This window comes from Vombatus ursinus, unplaced genomic scaffold (assembly GCF_900497805.2).
Source record: "Vombatus ursinus unplaced genomic scaffold, bare-nosed wombat genome assembly UNPS02014791.1, whole genome shotgun sequence".
In the NCBI taxonomy this organism is placed as follows: domain Eukaryota; kingdom Metazoa; phylum Chordata; class Mammalia; order Diprotodontia; family Vombatidae; genus Vombatus; species Vombatus ursinus.
The window spans coordinates 49,120,049-49,143,689 of NW_020954569.1; the positions used below are offsets into that span (position 1 = coordinate 49,120,049).

The following is a 23,641-nucleotide window of genomic DNA, read 5'->3' on the forward strand; positions in this document are numbered from 1 at the left end:
TCTGTTTCATTTCTATATCCTGAACCATATGTTTTAACATTTTCCTATATTGTCAGCTATCCCCCACCTTCACATGAGTAGCAGAATAACTGTTATCTCGGTTGTGAGAAAGCTCATCACATTCTCAAGTATTTCTTCATCCTCTACCACAGTTTGTTGGCACGTAAGCCTTTATTATTTTCATAGGTTTTTTTGTTTATGCTTTTAATTAGTCACAGCAAGTTTAGATGATCAAGTACCCTCATAAAATTATTTTTCTTGGTGCCCCTGGGCACATAATGAGACAAACTCTTTTGTTCAACTATCTTTAAGCTCTAATAGCTTAAAACCACCCTAAGACTTTTGGGACACTTTATATATCTGTTGATGTAGGCAGTTTGATGGAGAATTTGGTAGGATGTTCCTGAGTCCTTGGCATCCAGAAGAGCTGACTTCAAATCCTGCCTCCCTAGTGGAGTGACCCCAGGCCAGTCATTTAACATCAACTTCATTTTACATATCTGTAAAATCTGTAAAAATAACAGGATCAAATCCTGTGCAAACCTTAGTGTACCCTATAAATGTTAGCTGTTGTCACTGTTACCATGGTCTTCCTCCTCTCCTTCCCCCCCAAGTAGTATCTACTCATAGATTGTTGGTTAAAGATCTTTCATTGCTGTTACTGATGTTAACACTAATTAAATGCTTATAGTCCAGAAGCAGCTCGGTGATTCTCAGCCTACCTTGCTTCCTTTGCCTCTGCTACTGTCACCGTAGCAGCAGAAAAGGGCTGACTAGGACTGTGGACCAGTTTGTATTTGGGGGGGGGGGCAATGGGGGTTAAGTGACTTGCCCAGGGTCACACAGCTAGTAAGTGCTATGTGTCTGAGGCCAGATTTGAACTCAGGTCCTCCTGAATCCAGGGCTGGTGTTCTATCCACTGCGCCACCTAGCTGCCCCTGACCAGTTTGTATTCTTCTTTATTTTGTGGGTTGCCATGGCCAAAGAACTTACTACCTGGTGCCATTCTGCAAAAGATAGGCCTCTGGTTCTCAGATAACCAGGTTCCACCAGAGGCTGGAACCATATATGAAATTTTTCAGACTTCGTGCTCATTAAAATCACCCAACTCTGTGAGTGGAATTTTTAAAAAATGTAACTATATGCATATTTTCAAAGGTAATAAACCATTAAAGCATATTGGTTTAGTATATATTAACTAGAAATTTCAGTTTTTATTTATTTGAAGAAAATAGGTCCTGAAAGAAGCCAAAAGAGTAGGCTAATTAGATTAATTCTTTTTAGAGGAAAAAAAGAAAGTTGATTTCCAATTTTTGTTGTTATTTCACTTTTCTGGGTATTAACAGAACAATCTGTGACTTAAATTTGAGGTAATTCCAGGTATTTTTATCTCATGTTGAATACATAATACTCTATATATCCTTGATTATTTGCCCTTCTCTTTCCTATTTAACTACATCCAAAAGGTAGGAAGCTTCTAAGGCAGTATGAATGATGGTAACAAAAGAAACACAATTTTATTGCATATCTTAGTATTATGGAAATGTACAGGGAAGCTAAAAAGATTCTGTAATTTCTAGTGTATGTGGTTCAGAATTTAAGCAGAAAACACTGATCTTCTGACAGGAAAAATGTCAGATAATGAGGTAACTGTTTTGGGTTTTTTTCCCCGCTGTTATTCCAGACATGTCTTCTTATGTGGTTTTCATTTATTTTCAGATTTGGCAGTGTGGGGGCACTTTAGAAATTGTGACATGCTCACATGTTGGCCATGTGTTTCGGAAAGCTACACCTTACACGTTTCCTGGAGGCACAGGGCAGATCATCAACAAAAATAACCGACGACTTGCAGAAGTTTGGATGGATGAATTCAAGAATTTCTTCTATATCATTTCCCCAGGTTAGCTACATTTTGAATTTTGAATACCACAGTTGCACCACCTTAAGTGGAGTGTGAGATCTGTTGAGGGGAGAAACTTCATCTTATACTTCTTAAAATTGTCCCAAAATACTATACAGAATAGTAAGTACTTGGTAACTACTGTTGATTGAATATATTTTTGAGACTTATGAATAAAAGGAAATTTCTGGGATTTCCACATCCAAATTAGTGATCCAGAAAACACAGAGAACATTCTTTTAGGACATAACAGGCTTTCCTGAGTCCTTGGGTATGCCATGCACTTCTTTTCCCTTAGAATTGTAACTGTGCACTTGAATATGATGATGATTTCCATATAAAATTATATAGTAAAATATTAAACATTACTGCATTCAAAGAATTCATTCTTAATCTCTTTAAATGGAAAACACTGACTGACTTTGGCACTTTTCCCTTCCCCCTTTTAAGTGACAGAAAATCATACCCTGGTGGTGAAGTGAAGCCTCTGTTGCAATAACCCTACTCCTAGAATAGAGCTCTGTTTTGCAGAGTTAGAGTTAGTACAGGATTGTTGTTTATGTTCCAAGAAGGGAAAAAATAGACATAAATTTGTGTTTGTGTTTTTTCGCGTAGCTTTAACAACATTAATAATTTTCATTCTTTACCTTTCATTTTTATGCTTTTAAAATCTAAATATTTATATGACAGAATTTTTTAAATTATCATAATTCTTTAGAAACTGCCTCAGTCAGCAAATATTTGATCTCTTTACCTTTCAAAGAAAGATGGCATCCAAGGGCGCCCCAAATTTAAAATCTGAACTTACCTATGAAATCTAATTCTTCACCATCAAGAACAGTAAAACCTGCCAATTTTGAACTCTATATTCTAGCTATGCTGCCTGGAGGAAGTGGGAATGGTACTAAAGAAAACAAAGATATGGAAAAAAAAAAACATTTAGGTTGGTCAGAATTGATAGAAAGGAGGGCTATACTGTAAGTAGCACAAGTTTAAGGGCTTTGAATTGTCAGTTCTTCAGGTATGTGAAAAAGAGTAGATACCAAAGGCATTAAAAAAGGTTTGTCTTTAATATTTCCCTGTCCCCTCCCTACCACCAAAAGATGACTGAGAGAATATGAATAAGCAACAAATGACCCACATCTCTACTTTTCTACCTGTTCAGTTTTTATGAGTATATTCTGCAGACATATTGAGGACATCCTTGATGAGCCTATTAAAAAGAAATACCTAGGTTTCCATAAGCAATCCCATCTTTCATAATCACACAATTGACTAAGAGGTGTGAAGAATACAAGATCCCAGTTGCTTATTTTTTATTGACTTTTTAAAAAGCATTTGATTGGTTAGAACAGAATACCTGACCTAAAGGCCCTTTAAAGGCTTTCTTTAATAAGGTATCTCCAGTGAACATGCCAGAGTCATAAAGGATTTCTTTCAGACTGCCATGACAAAGAGTACTTTGGCCCCCTATCCAGTGAGGCTTAAAGCAGGGAGGTGTAGGTTTACCAAAGGTGTTCACCCCTGTCGAAGAAGTGCAGTGCCAAATGCAAGTCAAAGAGGAATTCTTTAAAAATTACAATGTCCTCCTAATGATATAGTTTTCACATTACATTGTGCTTATTACACCAAGCCCAGGGAAATTTCTCCTAAATGAGATTCATAATTACTCAAAAGAGCTTAGCCTAACAATTTACTGAGGAATGATTAAGTAGGTGAAAAATGTTTATTGTGAGCTTTTCCAAATACACAAAGATTTTGGACAGACGCTGCAAACAGACAGTGTCCAGAATTAAACAGAAAGAGAAAAGATACTGCCTTTGTAAAATTAGAGTTCTTTCCATGATCCCAAGCTTCTCGCAACCCCAAGGCACAAGTCAATAATACACCATTATTATTCCAGTGATGATGTATGGCTAAGATTCATGGATAAATACAGTCTCCTAAGAATAAAGTTAAGGATGACCCGAAGGATAATAGAGAAGTATATGGTACACATGAGTAGTCTGTAATGCATCACAAATGAGGAATTATGCAGAAGTGGTGTAAAAGATACCATCAGATAAATGTGTGACTGGAGGGGGAGAAAATGGGTCAGTCATGGAACCAAGAGCAAGACTGATGAACAGTTTATCTGTTCTGTTGGTATCCACATAATGTGAAGAGAACTCAGTTGTGAATGTTTCCAGCATCACTGGTGACAAATTCAAAGAATGACATGGAAAAACCTTACAAAAGTTGGAGCAGGCATTTCATAGTAAAACAACTGATCTGGAAGACAGATTGAGGAGAAAAGAATTAAGAATCTTTGAACTACTTGAAAGCCAGGACCAAAAACAAACAAACCTAGTAATTATATTTCAAGAAATGTTCACAAAAAACACTGACATCTCTTAGAATCAGAGGGCACAGTGGAAATAGAAAGATTCTGTGGGTCATCACCTGAAAGAAACCTCCAAATTAAAACTCCCAAAAACATTATAGCCAACATCTAGAAACTTTGAGTTAAAAGAAAAAAATACTGCAAGCAGCCAGAAAGAATTCAAGTACTGAGAAGCCACAGGCAGGATTACACACTATTTAGCATCCACTACAATAAAGGAGTAGAGAGCTTTAGAGTATCATATTCTAAAAAGCAAAGTATATAGGCTTACATGTAAGCATAATTTATACAGCAAAATTACAATTCTACTGAAGGAAACATGCACTGTTAGTGAAATTGGGGACTTCCAGGCATTCCTGATGAAAAGACCAGGATATGCAGAAATATTTATAAGTTTTTGAGCTGGCAGAGAATGGGAATCTTAACAGGTGCTCATCATTTGGGGAATGACTGAACTAGTTATGGTATGTAACTGTAATAGAACACTGTTGTACTTTAAGAAGTGATGAGAGGGCAGAGCCAATATGGCAGAGTAAAAGCAGTTACTTGCTTGAGCTCTCCCCCAAGCCCCTACAAATACCTATAAAAAATGACTCTAAACAAATTCTAGAGCAGCAGAAACCATAAAAAGACAGAGTGAAACAAATTTCCAGCCCAAGGCAATCTGGATGGTTTATTGGAAAGGTCAGTTGTGCCAGGCTGGGAGAGGAGCACAGTTCAGCATGGGACACGCAAGCAAAGACCGGTCATCAGCGAACCTGGAGCAGGCCTCAGGAGACTGAATCACGGGCAGCTGTGGCGGTTTCCAGACTTCTCAACCTACAGACACAAAACACAACTTAGAAAGTCAGTAGGAAAAGTCTGTTCGACCACAGTGAGGAGCTTGATCCGGCTCCCGTCTTGGCATAACTCTGGGTGGCAGCTGCTTCCGGAGCTCTCAGACCACAGATGGAGGAGGAATAGAGTGGCTGATCACAGGGGAATTGCAGGGATCTCTTTGCTGGTACTGAGGCAGGATTCTCTTGCTTTGCCCGTGCTTGGATCTGGGTCACAGTCCTGGGTGGCGGTCATGGGGCAAGGAAGAGTGCTGGCATGGTGGAGCTTGAGGTAGCAGTAGAGAGGGAATCCTCTTCACAGTTCCACGGCAGGAAAGAGTGCTTGTGGTCACTCACAGGTCAGGAAAGGAGTAAATTCCTTGCCCTTGATCGTACCACCTTGGAAGAACTTACAATTTACAGGTGCCTAGAAGTATCTCTGAAAACAGCTGCATAAAACCCCCAAAGCTTGGGACAGTACATTCTCCACACTGGAAGCAGACCCCTACCTTAACAGAGTTTAAAACTCAAGTAATTGGCTTGGAACATGAGCAAACAGCACAAAAAAAGTCAGGCCATAGAATCTTACTTTGGTGACAAAGATTGAAATGTACAACCAGAAGAAAACAACAAAGTTGAGGCTCCTACATCTAAAGCCTCCAAGAAAAATATGAGTTGGTCCCAGGCCATGGAAGAGCTCAAAAAGAATTTTGAGAAGCAAGTAAGACAAGTAAAGGAAAAACTGGGAAGAGAAATGAGAGTGATGCAGGAAAATAATGAAAAACAAGTCAACAGCTTACTAAAGGAGACCCCAAAAAATATTGAAGAAAATAACACCTTCAAAAATAGACTAACTCAAATGGCAAAAGACGTCCAAAAAGCCAATGAAGAAAAGAATGCCTTAAAAATCAGAATTAGCCAAATGGAAAAGGAGGTCCAAGAGCTCACTGAAAAAAAAAATACTTCCTTAAAAATTAGAATGGAGCAATTGGAAGCTAGTGACTTTATGAGAAATCAAGACATTGTAAAACAAAACCAAAAGAATAGAAATAGAAGATAATGTGAAATATCTCATTGGAAAAACAACTGACCTGGAAAATAGATCCAGGAGAGAGAATTTAAAAATTATTAGATTACCTGAAAACCATGATCAAAAAAAAAGAGCCTGGACATCATCTTTCAAGAAATTATCAGGGAAAACTGCCCTGATATTCTAGAACCAGAGAGTAAAATAGAAATTGAAAGAATCCACCGATCACCTCCTGAAAGAGATGCCCAAAGGAAAACTCCTAGGAGTATTGTAGCCAAATTCCAGAGTTTCCAGGTCAAGGAGAAAATATTGCAAGCAGCCAGAAGGAAATAATTCAAGTATTGTGGCAAGATAATCAGGATAACACAAGATTTAGCATCTTCTACATTAAGTGACTAGGGGCTTGGAATATAATATTCCACAGGTCAAAGGAGATAGGATTACAACCAAGAAGCACCTACCCAGCAAGACTGAGTATAATCTTTCAGGGGGAAAAAATGGACATTCAGTGAAATAGAGGACTTTTAAGCCTTCTTGATGAAAAGACCAGAGCTAAAAAGAAAATATGACTTTCAAATAGAAGACTCAAGAGAAGCATGAAAAGGTAAACATGAAAGAGAAATCATAAGGGATTTATTAAAGTTAACTGTTTACATTCCTACATGGAAAGATGGTATTTGTAACTCAATGAGACTTTTGTCAGTATTAGGGTGGTTGGAGGGGAAAAAAATTATATGTAGATAGATACTGAGGGCACAGGGTGAGTTGAAGATGAAGGGGTGATATCTAAAAAATAAAATTAAGGAGTGAGAGAGGATTATCCTGGGAGAAGGAGAAAGGGAGAGGTAGAATGGGGTAAGTTATCTCACGTAAAACAGACAAGAAAAGCTTATACAGTGGAGGGGAAGTGGGGGAAGGTGAGAGGGAATCAGTGAGTCTTATTCTCATCAGATTTGGCTTAAGGAGGGAATAACATACACATTCATTTGGGTATGGGAATCTATCTCACCCTACAGGAAAATAGGGGGGCAGGGGATAAGATAGTGGGGGTATGATAGAAGGGAGGGCAGATTGGGGGAGGGGGTAATCAGAAGCAAACACTTCTGAGGAGGGACAGGGTTAAAAGAGAGTATAGAATATACAGGGGGGGCGGGATAGGATATATAGTTAGTTTTTTACAACATGACTACTATGGAAGTGTTTTGCATGACTCCACATGTATAACCTGTATCGAGTTGCTTGCCTTCTCAATGAGGGTGAGTGAAGAGGGAGGAAGAGAGAAAATTTGGAACCCAAAGTTTTAAAAACAAATGTTAAAAATTGCTTTCACATGCAACTGGGAAATAAGATATTCAGGCAATGGAGTATACAAATCTATCCTGCCCTACGGGAAAATAGAAGGGGATAAGAGAAGGCGGGGGAGGTGATAGAAGTGAGAGCAGATTAGGGGAAGGGGTACTCAGAATGCATGCTATCTGGGGTGGGAGGAGGGTGGAGATAGGGAGAAAATTTGGAACTCAAAATCTTGTGGAAGTAAATGTTGAAAGCTAAAAATAACAACACCAAAAAAAAGAAATGATGAGGGGGGTGGTTTTGGTGGGAAGATTTATATGTGATGCAGAGTAAAGTGAACATAATCAGAACGTTTTATTCAGTGACATTAGTACGATAAAAACAAATGATTTTGAAAGAATTAGGAAGTCTGATGAGCATAACCAACCATGACCAATGATAAAACATGTGACCAATCTCCTGATAGGTAAAAGACTTAGTGCATAATAACATATATGTGTCAAATGTCATAATTTATTTTTCTTACATATTTGTAACAGGGTTTTTTGTTTTTGTTTAGCTTTTTCATTCTCATTTGGATTAGGGTACAAGGGAAGGAAAGCAGATTTTTGCTGATTGAAAAAAATTTAAGTACACCTTTAATTCCACTTTTCCATGACAGACCTTCAGATAATTAAAGATAATCGATCATGACTGGACTGAGAGTAGTCATTAATGATTCAGTGTCAGCTTGGAAAGAGGTCTCCAGTGAAATGCCAATATATTTGTACTTGGCCCTTGCTGTTTAACATTTTAACATTTAAAAATGACAGAAAGTTGGGAAGGATTGCTAACATACTGGATGACAGAATCAAGATCCACACTGACTGTGGTAGGTAAGATTGTTGGGCTGAATCTATAACAAAATAAAATTCATAAGTGTAAAAAAAGGACAGGGAAGGAAACAAGAATCTATTAAGTGCTTGCTATGTTTCAGTCATTATGCTAAGTGTTTTTACAGATATCTCATTTGATCCCCGCCACAGCCTTGTAAGGTAGATGGTGTTATTATCTGTATTTTTGAAGTGAGGAAATTGAGGCAAACAGAAGTTAAATGACTTGTCCAGGATCACACAGTTTGTAAATATCTGAGGCTGCATTGCAAGTTACAGCTTTCAAGAACTGTGACACTGTATTCTTTCCTAGTTGGACTTTATCTCAAATATTATGTTCAGTTTGGAGCACCACAGTTTCCAAAGGACATTTATTATGTCATGATTTAAATTCTGAGAGACAAGTTCTGATGAGCACAATCAACTTATTAGTTAGGCTAGCAGTAGCCAGTAAATTGGATTGATAGCCTCTCTCAATGACCAAAGACCTTGAGTGAGGGCTGACAGGGTCTTTATAAGTTAGGGAGATGGAGCAAAATCTTGAGCAACATAGGTGTGTCTTCTAGTTGACTACTGATAACATAATCAGAATTGAGATTACATTATTTGGACCTCCCTGTCTGCAACCTCTTAACCACAGCCAAGACATGTGATTCAAGTCACAAACCCAAGGTTCTCTGGTGATGGGATTAGTCTGTGGCCTACAGTAGTTTAGATTGATGAGATTTGACCTTTTAGGTTAATCAATTTTCTCTGGAAAGTAGATGTGAGTGGAGTTAACAAAGGTGGCAAGTTTCTCTTGGATATGGGTGGTAGGTGAAGTTTACGAAGGGAAGGAACTATAAAAGGAAATATTAAATCTAGTTTGAATTAAGTTTTAACAAAATTGAATTTATCAATTTTACGTTTTACATAAGTTGCAAGGAAGAAAATTCAGGCTTGATATAAGAAAAAATTCTGTAAACACTGGAGTTATTCAAGTTTTGGAGCTATCCAAGCTGTCCTGTTTTGGAATGGTCCTGGACTCTGTCATTGGAGGACTTCAATCAGAGACTGACCATTGATTAGATTTTTTTTTCTTATATTGTTATTTTTTTCTTGTACTATTTATACTAGATGGCTACTAAGGTTCCTTTCAACTCTAAAGTTCTGTGATTCTGTGTTACTCTTTAAATCTTTTCTTAGTTTTAGGCTAAGTATTCTTGATTTTTTTTAACCACACCTCACATAAAATAGTTTTGATACTCTTTACTATACTAGTTGTCCATTTCCATACACATTCCTTCCCTTGATGTGAGCACATCCTTCTGTTGTGTGAAGCTTAGTGGATAGAGAGCCAGCTTCTGACTTGTCAAGGACTGGGTTCAGGTCCTTCCTCTAACACATTTTGGCTGCATTGTAAAGGAGTTTTCTCAACAAAAGTCGCTTACACTGCTGAAGTTACAGATCTGTTCTCCCTTCCCCCCCAAAAAAGGTGTGCTGAGTTTTTTGTTTTGGTATTTTTAAGCAGCTACATCACATTGTTGGTGTATACTGAGCTTTTATTCAATAAAGTGGCCAGCTTATTTTCACACAAACTTGCATCAAGCCTGGTTTGTCCTGTCCTGTGTTTATGCAATGGATTTATTTTATTATCAGCACAGGACATTACATTTGTCTTCCTTCAGTTTCATCTTGTTAGCTTAAAGCTATCCTTTTCCAATACGTATGAATTAGGATTCTGCCATTCCGACATTCAAGTTATTTGCTATCTATTTTGTAAATTTGAAAAGCATCTTTTCCATATATTCATCCAAATCTTCAATAAAAATGTTTAATAGAAAGAGGATAGTGTTTTCTGTTAATCCTCCAAGGGGCTCTTTATATATTGGCATCTTATCAATTAATTTAAAACATTTATTAAGTACTTACAATATATAAGATTTATGATGGTCACTAGGGATACAGAGATAAAAAAATTAACTAGTCCCTGCCCTCAAGGAGCTTGTAGTCTACTAAAGAGATACATCAGGAAACAGATAATACAAGATAATGAATGTTTTAATTGGATTGAATCAGTCTCTTAATCATCACTCTTTATATATGATCATTCAACTGCCTATAAATCTACCATCTTCAAGGCACTATGCTAGGTACTAGGGATACAAAAATTGGAATCTAATAAGAAGAGGAAATGTGGAATGAACACAAATAAGTATTTTGTAAGGTAGAATGTGATAGGGCAAAGGAGAGAGACATAAAATATTCTAGGGAAATCTGAGGAAGGGAAAAATAGAATCAATCAACAAGTATTTATTAACTACTTACTATCTATCAGGCATTGAGCTAGGGTACTGAACATATCCTATATTTTGAGGATACAAATACAGTGAATGAAACAAATCCTACTCTCACATAGCTTATATTCTAACAGGGGAGGCAGCAAAGTAAGTGTAAAGAGAAAAAATGTAAAGTAGTTAAATACAAAATAGTTTGAGAAAGAGGTCACTAGCAGTTGAGTTTGGGAAAAGCTTTATTTAGCAGGCTGTGTTTGAATTGCTTCTTGAAGGAAAGGAGGGATTCTGTGTGGTGGAAGTGAGGAGGGAGTTTATTCTTGGCGTGGGGACCAGCCAGGGCAAAGGCATAGAGAGAGGAGATGAAGCACCATATGTGGGGAACAGATAAAAGGCTGATCTGGCTACATCACAGGGTTAAGGAGAAAGAGTAATATACAGTGAGGCTGGAAAGATAGCTTTGTGCCAGATTGTGAAGGGCTTTAAAAGCTAAACAGAGCACAGAAGATAAAATGGGCAATTTTTAATACGTAAAATTAAAAAGGTTTTGCACAAAACCAATGCAACTAAAAATCAGAAGAAAAATAGGTAGTTAGGGAAAAAATCTTTGCAGTAAGTTTCTCTGAAGAACATCTCGGGGCAGCTAGGTGGTGCAGTGGATAGAGCACCAGCCCTGAAATCAGGAGGATCTAAATTCAAATCCAGCCTCAGACCAAACACTTGACACTTACTAGCTATGTGACCTTGGGCAAGCCACTTAACCCCAATTGCCTTAAAAAAAAAACAAACTCGTTTCCAAGATATGCAAGTTACTGATTGAAATTTATAAGAATAACAGCCATTCCCCCATTGGTAAATGGTCAAAGGATATGAACAGGCAGTTCTCAGAGGAAGAAATCCAAGCTTTCAATAGCCATGTGAAAAATAGGTTCCATATCACTGATAATTAGAAAAAAATCAAATTCAAGTAACTTTAAGGTTCCACCTCATCAGATTAACAAAGTTGACAAAAAGGAAGTAACAAATTTTGGAGGGGCTTCAGGAAAATAGACCCATTAATGACCTTTTGGTGGAACAATGAATTGTTCCAGCCATTCTTGAAAGCAATATTCAACTGCCCCAAGAGTTACAAAACTATGCGTTACCCTTTAACCAAGCAATACTACTAAGTTTAGACTCCAAAAACATAATTTTCTAAAAAAGGAAAAGGATTTATATGAAAGAAATACTGTAGCAGCTCTTTTTGTGGTAGCAAAGAACTGGAAACTTATGGGGTGCCTATCAATTGGGAAGTGTCTGAACCAATTACAACATACAGGTGTAACGGAATATTATGCTGTAAGAAATAAACAAAGTGATGGTTTCATAGAAGCCAATGAATGCTGGTATGAACTGTTACAGAGTGAAGTGAGCAGAAACTTTGAAAGACTTAAGAACTCTACTCCACACAGTAACCAACCATGACTCCAGAAGACCAGTAATGAAATATGCTGCCTACCCACTTCCAACAGAAAGATGATGGACTCGGGGTGCAAAATGATACGTTTTTTTAACATGGCCAATGCAAGAATTTGTTTTGCTTAAATTTAATATTAAAAAGCTAAACAGGAGTTTATAGTTTATCTTAGAGGCAATAAAAAGTCCGTAGACATGGGAGTGAATGAAATTACCAAGGGGAAGAATTAGAGAGTTGAGAATAGACATTGTAGCTGCTGATAATGTCATCATGTTTGCTTTGTGTTTTGTTTTGTCATTTAATTATGCTAAGAAGTAATTTTTGACTTATTTCCTTTATTATGTTTTGGAGGTTTCTAATATCAAATATCATAATCTGGTTTAAATACAGTTTTAAGCCACTAGACTTAAAAGTCAGCTTTCACATATGAATTTAAGTTTTTCATATATGAACTCAGAATAGACAGTTAATTTAATAATTTAATATTTTAATTATAGTTTAATAATAATAATAGTTGGGATTTATGTAATGTTTAAGGTTTACAAAGCACTTTACAAGTATTATCTCATCTTATTCTCACAACAGTCCTGGGAGTAGGATGCTATTATTATCACAATTTTACTGATGAGAAAACTGAGGCAAACAGAGGTTAAGTGACTTGCCCAAGGTCATACAGCTACTAAGTGTCTGAGGCAAGATTTTACCTTGTTTTTTCCTGACTGAAAGTCAAGCACTATTCACTGTACCACCTACCTGCCTCAATGTAATAACATAGACTCCCTTTGTACCTTTAGAAATAGGGTTCATTTTAATTAAGTAGGGTAGTGGTACACCTCTATAGTGATACCTTCTCTCTTCTTTTCTCCTTCTTATCCCCATCTCCAGCCTTGTTTACCTGACTTGTTAGATGCACTAAAGCAAATTATTTTGTAATTTACTGAAAATTAATTTATTTCTTTCAACAGGAGTGACAAAGGTAGATTATGGAGACATATCAACAAGAGTTGGGCTAAGGCACAAACTACAGTGCAAACCTTTTTCATGGTACCTGGAAAATGTTTATCCTGATTCTCAAATTCCACGCCATTATTTTTCTTTGGGAGAGGTAACAAATTTTTGTGTTATATATTTGCTAGTATCTCATCTTTATCTAATATCATAGTGATTGAATCCTTCAGCACCAAAAGAACATCTTTCTATTAGAACTACATATACTGAAATATCCATCTTATCAGAAAATTACATCTCTTATGAAGATGCCAAAATACAATTACTTTAAGTTAATGTAACTGGATAGTTATTTTTATCATATCATAGTATTATAGATAGATTTCAAGCCCAGGACCTAAAACAATTTTTTACCTAGTTACGTGACAATAAAAAATTACTCATAATAATACTCAATAAGGTGAAAAAAATTTAAGATAACCATTCTCTTAGATTTGTCTTCAGTGTTTAATTTAATCATTCCTGTTATATCATGCAATTAAATTTCTGCATGTGTAATTTTAAAATACAGTTATTATACTATATACTCTTTCTTTTACCCTTTTTTCCTTCCTCCTTCTGTTTCTGAGTTAGGTTTACTGATTTGTGAGTGAAAATATCCATAGTTCTGGTTGTCTTTAATCAAAGCTTAAGGAAGTTCACATCCGAAAACAAACAAATATGTGAATAAAAAAATATAAAACTTACAAGATGATTCAAAATAGACTGTATTTATAACTGCATAGGCACAACATTGATATTTTCCATTTGGACATTATCTCCTTGTTCTTGGTAAAAAAAATTACTCAGAAATTGGTAGAGTGTATAACCAAGGTTAAAAAACGAATTTTAGAGCTTGAAGAGATCTTGGAGGTCATCTAATCCAAGTAATTCAGTTTTAGTTAGGAAATTTTGTCTAAAGTTGGAAAAATTCATCTCTTATCAATTATTATACGAGAAGTTTTTGCGTTATCTTAGTTTTTAGGGCATTTTTTTTTTTTGGTCCAGGGTAAGCCATAGTTTTTAAACTAGTTGGTTTGAGAGGGAGATTTCACCTAAAAAACTGAGGCCATTCACTGAGAGCTTCCTCTTTTCAGATTATAACTGTCTCTGATGAAGGCAAGACTTCTCCTTGCCAGAGCCATCCCTTTATACACATGCCTTTGATCCCCTCCCCTCCCGTCTTTTCTCCTGCACATTGGCTCCTCTTTTGTCCTCCCTCTTTCTCTAATCTTCATTCTCTTCCCACCTACTGGCTCCTTCTTTGCTGACTACAAACATGCCCAGTTCTACCCTCCTCTTGAAAAAACTCTCACTTACCTGGCCATCTCCACTTATCTCTCCCCTCTTTAGCTACATTCCTTGAGAAAGTTGTTCACACTAGGTGCCTCCAGTTTCTTTTCTCTCACTCTTTTCTTCATTCAGATCTCATTATTTATTTCAAATTGCCTTCTCCAGGGGCAGCTAGGTGGCGCAGTGGATAGAGCACCAGCCCTGGAGTCAGGAGGACCTGAGTTCAAATCAAGCCTCAGACACATAATACTTCCTAGCTGTGTGACTCTGGGCAAGTCACTTAACCCCACTTGCCTCACTAAAAAAAAAAAATCAAATTGCCTTCTCCAGAGTTACCAGTGGTCTCTCTTAATTGGCAAATCGTCCTTCTTGACTTTTCTAGAACATTTGATACTGTTGATTACCTTTTTCTAGGTTTTCATGACATTACTCTCTCCTGGTTTTCCTATAAATTTGACTGCTCTTTCTCAGTCTTTTGCTGGGTTTTCATCTAGGTCATAAGTACTATCCATGGATGTCCCTGAAGGTTCTGTCTTGGGACTCCTTCTCATTTCCTTGTACTATCTCATTTGGTGATCTCACTAGCACCCATGTATATCCAGTACTAGTCTCTCTTAAGTTCCAGGAGAGTTCCACATCATGAATTATCTGTTGAATATCTCAAACGGGATATCATATAAGCATTTCAAACAACATGTCCAAAATAATTCGTTATAGTTCCCCTAAAATCCTCCCTTCTTCCCTACCTTCAGTTACAATAAGGGCACTTACCATCCTTCCCATCACTAAAGCTTGCAACTTTGGTGTCATTCTAGACTCTTCAGTCGCACCCCACATATCCAAACCTATTGCCCAATCTTGTCATTTCTACATTTACATTTCTCACATTCATCCCCTTCTGTGTATTCACACAGCCACTCCCATAGATCAGGCCCTCGTCACCTCTCACCTAGACTCTTGCAATGACCTTCTTATTGCTCTGTCTACCCCATGTCTCTCAACACCAGTCCATTCTCCACTCAGCTATGAAAATCATAGGTCTGACCATATCATCCCACAAACATACTCAGTAAACTCCATTGGCTTTCAGGATCAAAGGTGTTTAAAGCCCTTTACTTCCTGGTCTTTTCCTACCTTTCTATTCTTCTTACCCTTACTTTACCTTCCTCTCCAGTACCTAGGATCCATCCACACTGGCTAACTTGATGCCTTCACACATGACAGTCCATATCCCATCCTGGTACCTTAGCACTAACTGTTCCCCAAACCTGGAACCTGACTGTGGGCAAGGAATATATAAGAATCACTATGATTTAAGGGAACAGTTTATGAAACTCCCCCCCGCACCCCACTCTACACACACAGAACTTCCTTGCTACTTTGAGCTTTTTACACTCCTTGGGGGGCTGCTTTTACTTTAGGGTCGTGATTTTTTTTTTATTTAAGTAATAGTTTATTTGAACCCTTGCCTCCAAGTGGTACATTGCACCAGATATAGGACAAAGAGAAGGGGAGGAAAGGAGGTAAACCAAAGAATTTTAAATAAATAGCAGTGGTTCTGTCAAACTATAACTCTTGTGATTTGTCATGTGCTAGGGTTATCTGGTTACTTGGGGTTGGTTTTATTTCTCTTAAGTTCCATAACTTTCTATCATTATCTCTTTTACTTACAGATCCGAAATGTTGAAACAAATCAGTGTCTAGATAACATGGCAAGGAAAGAAAATGAAAAAGTAGGAATTTTTAACTGTCATGGTATGGGAGGCAATCAGGTAAGTATGGTAAGGCATGGGGAGGAATTTTTAAAATTTGAATATAAGTTCTTATCCTTTTTAGTTACATAAGCATTTTCAAAAAATACTTCCCCAGCTTTTATAAAGGGGAATAAATGAAGACCTTTGGTAGGTTGAATGTGAATCTTACAGGTATTGAATTGAAGCTATCTTTAAAAAGACTCTCTGTGTTAATTATTTAATTGCTGATGCAAGATATTTGCTTTCTCTTTAGTTAAGCTAATATGTACCCTTCATAATAAGCTCTTTGTATTTGTAAAAACCCTCTTTGTTTTCTCTGACTAACTATAGAATGGCAGAATTGAAAGGGATATTAAAAGTCATCTAGCTCAGTCTCCTGGGGATGTTAGAATCTCTAAGGTTTTCAGACTTTAATTATTTGAACTCCTCCAGTGATGAGGAACTCATTACTTCATAAGATGGCCCAATTCCTTTTTTGTTGAGGCATTATAACAGTGATGGAGAGCTGCCTTCAAAGCTAGAAAACCTGTGTTCAAGTGCAGGCTCTGACATGTATTGGCTGTGTGACCCTAGGCAAATCAATTAACCTCTCAGTACTCTAAGAAGCTTTCTAAGGTGCAGAAAATTTGTCAACCTGCAAATTGCTGGAGTAAGTTTCCTGTACCAATGAAATCAGTTTTGGCCCCCCATCTATATTTAATTGATATTTTTGTTTAGCCAAAACTAGTTTCTCTGTAATTTTCAATCTTTAGTATTAGTTTTGCCTTCCAGATAATTCTGTTTGCTTATCCACATGAGCAAATATTTGAAGACTTTTTTTCATGTACCTGCTAAAATTTTCTCTTCTTCAGTCTAACTTTCAATTTTTCCTGAAAATACATTATTTCAGCTAGACCATTCAACATGTGGGTTTTCTCCTTCTTAATATACTCTAATTTTTCATTATCCTTACTGTGCTTCCAGAACCAAACACAGTATTTCATTTAGGGACTAATCAATACAAAATATAATGGAATTGTTACCACCCTTGTTCTAAATCATATTCAAGTGTTGAAAGTAATCATATCACATTGTTGAATTATGTAGAGTTCACAGTTAGCTAAAATCTCTATTTCTTTTTCATTGAAACTGCTTGTTAAGCTCAGTATTCTCTATCCTGTACTAGTGCTGTCATTCTGCTCAAGCTCAATAATAACCTTTACATTTATCACAATTAAAATTATTTTGTCAATTTCCACCCAGTATTGTAGCCTATTCTGATCTTTCTAAGTCTTGATTCTTCTATCTAATTAGCTTTCCTTCCCTTCTACAAGTATGTTAAACATATCTTCATCCAAATCACTGATAACATTGTTGATGGTAATAAGGACAGCTGTTTAACTGGTCTTTTATTGTAAATATAGCCTCTAATCCTAATCTCCTCTCATTCCATCCCTTTCTTTGCCAGACTCCTCCTGCACCCATTCTTGAGGGATTGTATGGAGGAATTCCAAGTCAGAAGGACCTGGTGAACCAAGGAGGCAGAGGGTCCCATGGAAAGAGGGGTGGGGAAAGGCCCAACACTTATTTTACTGGTTCTGTATTCGGAGGCCCTAGGTTCAAGTCCTGCCTGTATGGTCTTGAACAAGTCACCCAACCCTTCTGGGCTTCAGTTTTCTCATTTATAGGCTAGATGACCCCCAAGGGTCTCTTCCAGCTCTAGATCTTTGATCCTGAGTTGTAAATCCCACCTCGGGGGCTTACTAGCACCTGACTCTGGGCAAGTTTTTCAGTCTATCAGTTTATTATCAATTTATTTCTCTTCAGAACAAGGGGGTTGTGAACAGGCAGTTCTCAGATGAAGAAATTAAAGCCATCTATAGTCACAGGAAAAAATGCTCTAACTCACTATTGATTAGAGGAATGCAAATCAAAACAACTCTGAGGTACCATATCACACCTATCAGAATGGCCAACATGACAAAACAGGAAAATGATAAATGTTGAAGAAGATGTGGGGAAATTGGAACACTAGTAATGCATTGTTGGTGGGGTTGTGAAATGATCCAACTGTTTTGGAGAGCAATTTGGAACTATGCCCAAAGGGCTATAAAAATGTGCATACCCTTTGACCCAGCAATAGCACTTCTAGGGCTATATCCCAAAGAGATCATACAAATGGCAAAAGGACCCACATGTACAAAAATATTTGTAGCAGCTCTTTTTGTGGTGGCAAAGAATTGGAAATTGAGAGGATGCCCATCAATTGGGGAATGACTGAGCAAGTTGTGACATATGAATGTAATTGAATGCTATTGTGCTATAAGATGATGACTTCAGAAAAACCTGGAAAGACTTGTGTGGTCTGATGCTGAGTGAAGTGAGCAGAACCAGGAGAACATTGTACACAATAACAGCCATGTTGTGCAATGACTAATATTGATAAATTTAACCCTTCCCAGCAATACAAGGATCTGAGACATCTCCAAAGGCCTCGTTGTGGAAAATGCTATCCACATCCAAAGAAAGAACTATGGAAGTTGAATTGCTATTTTTTTCTCTTCTGTTGAGTTTTGTTTCCTCTTTCTGGTGGTTCCTCCTATTGGTTCTAATTTTTACTTACAACATCACTAATGTGAAAATATGTTTAATAGGAATGTATGTGTATAACCTATATCAGATTGTGCGCCATCTTGGGGAGGATGGTGGGGAGGAAGGGGGAGAAAAATTTTAAACTCAAAAACATATGGAAGTGATTGTTGATAAATCAAAATAAATTAATAAAAAAAATTAAAATGAGGGGGTTGAATTCAGTGGCTTCATAAGTTCTTTCCAATTCTAAATCCATATTCTTATGATGTAGTAACTTGGATAACAAAATTATGTGTCAAATAGATCTTGGCAAGTGAATTCAAATATTTCAAATGAAATTTAGTAGGAATAAATGTAAAGACAGGATTGGGTTCAAAAATCAACTCCAGAGTAAAGAATGGGGAAGAAATGGCTAGATACTAATTTATCTGAAAAAAAGATATTTTAATGGACTGCACAATTAATATGCATCAGCAATGTAATATGGCATTCATATGTAATCTTAGGTAACATTAAAGTAGCATAGTATCCAGGAATAAGGGAGATGATTGTTCCATAGTATTCTGCCCTGGTCTGATCCAGTCATATCTAAAATATTGTATTCAGTTCTGGGAACGATATTTTAAGAAGGATATTGATAAACTAGAGTGACCAGTGGACGGTACTTATAATATTGAGAGTCCTCAGGTTCTCCAGCTATATTGGGACTGGTTTTAGAAATGGGGTATTTAGTCTGGAAAAGATAAGACATGATAGCAGTCTTGAAGTGTTTTAAAGGGCTGGCGTGTGGAAGAGGGATTAGAATGGTTCTACTTGGCACCAGAGAGTAGAACGAGGAACAATGAATGGAAATTGCGAAGAGACAAAATTAGGCTACCTGTCAGGAAAATTTTCATATGTGGAATGGGTTGCCTCAGTGCTTTGCACATAATAAGCACTTAATAAATGCTTTTTCATTCATTTATTCAGGAGATAGTAGGGTTTTCCTTCATTGAAAACCTTTAAAGAAAGACTAAGTGACCCCAATTGTTAAAGGGGTTGAACTAGATGGTCTCTGAGGGTCCTTCCAACTCTGAAATTCTGTATGAGTCTAATGGCTGTGTTTTTTTTTTGTTTTTTTTAAGGTTTTCTCCTATACTGCCAACAAAGAAATCCGCACAGATGACTTATGTTTAGATGTCTCCAAACTTAATGGCCCAGTCACAATGCTCAAATGCCACCATCTTAAAGGCAACCAGCTTTGGGAATATGACCCAGTGGTAAGTCCTATAATTATTCTATTTTATTGAGTTGAACAAAACCCAAGCTGTTGTTAAGAATGTAAATGATTATTCATCTTATATGATTTATTTCTGATAAAGTGAATTCTTTTTGTTGGGTGAGAATATGAACTTCCTTTCCTCCAAGTAATGGCAAGTAGTAAGATAATTACTTGCCCCTAACTTTTTCCTTTAATTAAATCACCCTTACAACAGAACAAGTATTTTTCTTGCTTGAAGTGTTTGCATTGTAAGAATGGGTACCTATGCCACTTCAGGTTTTATGAAAGTGTTACTGTTACTTTAACTGTTATTAACTAATTATAAGTATTCTTTTTAAAAAAAAAAAAAAGAAAAAGAAAGGAAAAAAACCCTTACTATTCTTGCTATCTTTCATATTGATAAATATGTTCCTTTTTTGTGGAGTAGGGTGGGGTACCAAACCTCTTCATTGTATGTCATTTATCAGTGTAGGGAGCTCCTAGTGAGAAACTCACTCCACAAATGTAGTTGGGGACAGCTCAGTGACCCAGTGGATAGAACACTGGGCCTGGAGTCAAGAAGACCTGAATTCAGTTCTGGCCTCAGACACTAACTCTGTGAGTTGGAGCAGGTCACTTATCTGCTCTCTGCCTCAGTTTTCACATCTGTAAAGTGGTTATCGTAATAGTATCTACTTCATAGGAGTGTTGTAAGGATAAAATACAATAGTCTTTGTAAACCTTAAGGAACTATATAAATACTGGCCACCATCATCATTATCGTTATCATTATTATTGTTATTATAGAACCTCCTTTGTAATTTCCAGTCTTAGAGTCCCTGGGGCACTGAGTAGTTTAGTGACTTGCCCGGGGATACATCGCCAGTATGTGTCTGAGTTGGGATTTGAACTCATTTCTTCCTGCTTTGGAATTCATATGCCTCTATATAAAAATCATTTGTTAGAACATGTATCCCACTTCTGGGTCACATGAACAACAAGAAGGCAGACATTTTCTCTCATCCCCATGACCTCTCAAACCTCCCCAAAACAGAAATTATGCACCAAAGATAAAGCAACTTCAGCTGTTTCTATGGTCTAGGATCAAAAATCCAAACCAAGGTTAAAAAAGAAAAACCCAGGAACCCATGATGTTCACTGAACAACCCTCCCCCACCTCCCAGGCTACCACACTAGTAGACCCAAGGACACCACACAGGCTCACATCAAAACCCACCCCTACCCCCTACCCCAATCCTGCCCCAACACATACACACATTTCCAGGGCCATAGAGATCCCCCGCTTCCAGGCTGTAAAAGGTTTTCTCAGACCTCAATAGCTAGTTTGGCCACAGCTCTTTGTGAGCAGTAGCCTACCGGGGACTACAACCTGAAACTACCAATGTTGCAAAACACTGAAGTGCCAGGGAAGTGTGCTTAAGGAACTGTGCAGTATTCCATCAAGCCTGAGGCAAGAGCACAGTATCTAGCTGGGACCAGTTCTGATCACATGAAAGGCGTTTGGGGCAGACACCTAGGCTGGTGAATTGTGAATTACCCAGTATGGGAGGAAGCCGAGATGCTTTGAGATCGAGCCCCCAAGGAAACCATTAGAGGGTAAAGGAGTCAGAAGTGAACAATAAGGAAAATAAGGGGGTTTGGGGGAAACTGAAAGCGCAAAGATTCCAGGAAGAGGAAACCTCAGACACTTTTAACATAGATAAATCAACAGGACAAAGAACAAAAGAGGAAATATGGCCTTCAGATCTAGTAAAGGAATTCAGGAATCTATGAATGAATACTACAAAGCAAACGAAAATGATCCAACCTTTGATGAAACAGGAGACCCTGTGGAAGCTGAGGAGAACATTGAACCATAATATGCTATTCCTGAGTAATTTAATTGAGAATTATGAAAACAGAATTTATGTCCTGCACAGCAAAAATAATGAGCAGAATAGAAAAACGTGAATCTGCAATGATAAACTTCACCAAAGAAACAAAAGAGAGAACAATAGATTGGGAATGCAAACACACAGAAGTGAAAGACAGCCTAGAGAAGAGAAGCAAAAAAACAAGGACATTGAAAGAAAATGTGCTCACTATGCAAGCAAAACACAGAGACCTCAAAGACAGGGCACATAAAGACAATCTGAGGGTTCTAAGACTCCCAGAACAATATGACAAAAAACCTTAACATCATAATGAGCAAAGTAAGAGATGAGAACTGTCCACAACTTCTGAACATGGAAAATGAAATTCCAATAGAATATGTATCCCCACCCTATACATTGTTGCCTAAGAGCACCTCTTTATTGTCTTACATTCTTATTTCCTTATACTAATATTTAATGACAATATTTATATTAGGTTAATGTGTTAAGAGTAGGTGGGTTAAAATATTTTTCCTTTAAAATTTTAGTTAAAAGCTGAGTTCTAACTAGTGGTATAATTTAAACATTATTTTTCAGTTGCTCATACTATAGCAAAACATTTCCAATCACATCTTCCCAGCTTTCCACCTCAGTAATACTAATAATTATAGCACTGGATTTGGAGTCTGAGGACCTGAATTTAAAATGCCAGTTCTCCCTGCTACTTAACTACCTCTGTGACCTTAGACAGGTCAGTCTCGGTGAGCCTCACTTACCTCATCTGTAAAAGGAAGGATTGGGCTAAGTGATTTCTAAGCTTTCTTCTAGCTCATCTTTATGATTTTATGTTCTGATGTTCCTAAAATAGCTGACATCTATGTAACACTTGACTTACTTGCTTTGCTTACAGTCATTCTGTGAAGTAGGGAGTATAAATATTATTCCTTCTTTTTAGCTAAGGAAAATACAGTACTAGAGGTTAAGTGACTTATCCACACTTAGTTCATTTCACTTCAGCAAACATTCTTGTTCCCTTGAGCCCTTTCTTTTTGCTTTCCTCTGGAATCTTATTTTCTCAATTATTCACTGCTTAATTAATCTTTTACTCTCTGGTGACTCTCTTGCCCACTTAGTTAGCAAGTGGCAGAACTGTTATGTAAACCGTTTGTCCCGGCTATAAATTAAGTTTTTAATCTACTAAATTTTTACTTCACTGCCTTCGTTTATATCTCTCTCTTTAACTGTTCTTTTGTGTCCTCTTTCAGAAGAGAGGGTTTTTCTGCTCATTCCAAGACTAGCCCCCTCAATCTGTTTCTTTGACTTCAAGCCCTTTACTTTTCTGTTCGATGATCTACCCTTTCTTCTGCCCACATATAAGCATAGACAATAAAGACTTTTGTTGATATAGCATTTTGTACCCTGGAATAGCCCCGGTAGGAGAGGTATCATTATCTGTTTGACAGAAAAAAAAACTAAGGCTCAGAAAAGTTACTTGATTTAACCAAGAGCTGACAGTCAAACCCAGATCCTTTTGACTCCTTTTCTGTTATTTTTATTCCACCATAATTACCTACAGTCTCCTCTATATTGAAAAGATCTCCACTTATCCTCAGGCTGCCATATTCTTTTTGTTCTACTCACAGTCAAGCTTCTTGTTGCCTCTAAGTAACTCACCACTTACTTTGTCCATAGTCCTTTGAAATCTGGCTTCTATTAAAACAGTTGTCTTAGAATTCACTAGTGATCACTTGATCACAAAGTCCAAAAGTCTTTTCCCAGTTCTGAAACCTGGCTACTCCTTTCCTAAAAATCTCTTCTCCTGTGGTTTGTGGGACACCATACTATCATGGTTCTCATTTGTTTTCTGCCTTATTTGATGGTGCCACCTGTATCTCCTTCT

The 23,641-nt window shown here is 37.2% G+C and overlaps 1 protein-coding gene across 2 annotated transcripts in view; it reads left to right on the forward strand.

Moving 5' to 3' along the window:
* Positions 1–23,641, forward strand: part of GALNT1 (polypeptide N-acetylgalactosaminyltransferase 1) — a 158,089-nt gene that overhangs the window by 128,947 nt on the left and 5,501 nt on the right. For both annotated transcript variants that reach the window (XM_027868941.1, XM_027868942.1), the window contains exons 8-11: positions 1,720–1,900; positions 12,988–13,127; positions 15,976–16,074; positions 19,752–19,886. In XM_027868941.1, the coding sequence (XP_027724742.1) occupies positions 1,720–1,900; positions 12,988–13,127; positions 15,976–16,074; positions 19,752–19,886 (555 nt within the window). The remainder of the gene's footprint in view (positions 1–1,719; positions 1,901–12,987; positions 13,128–15,975; positions 16,075–19,751; positions 19,887–23,641) is intronic.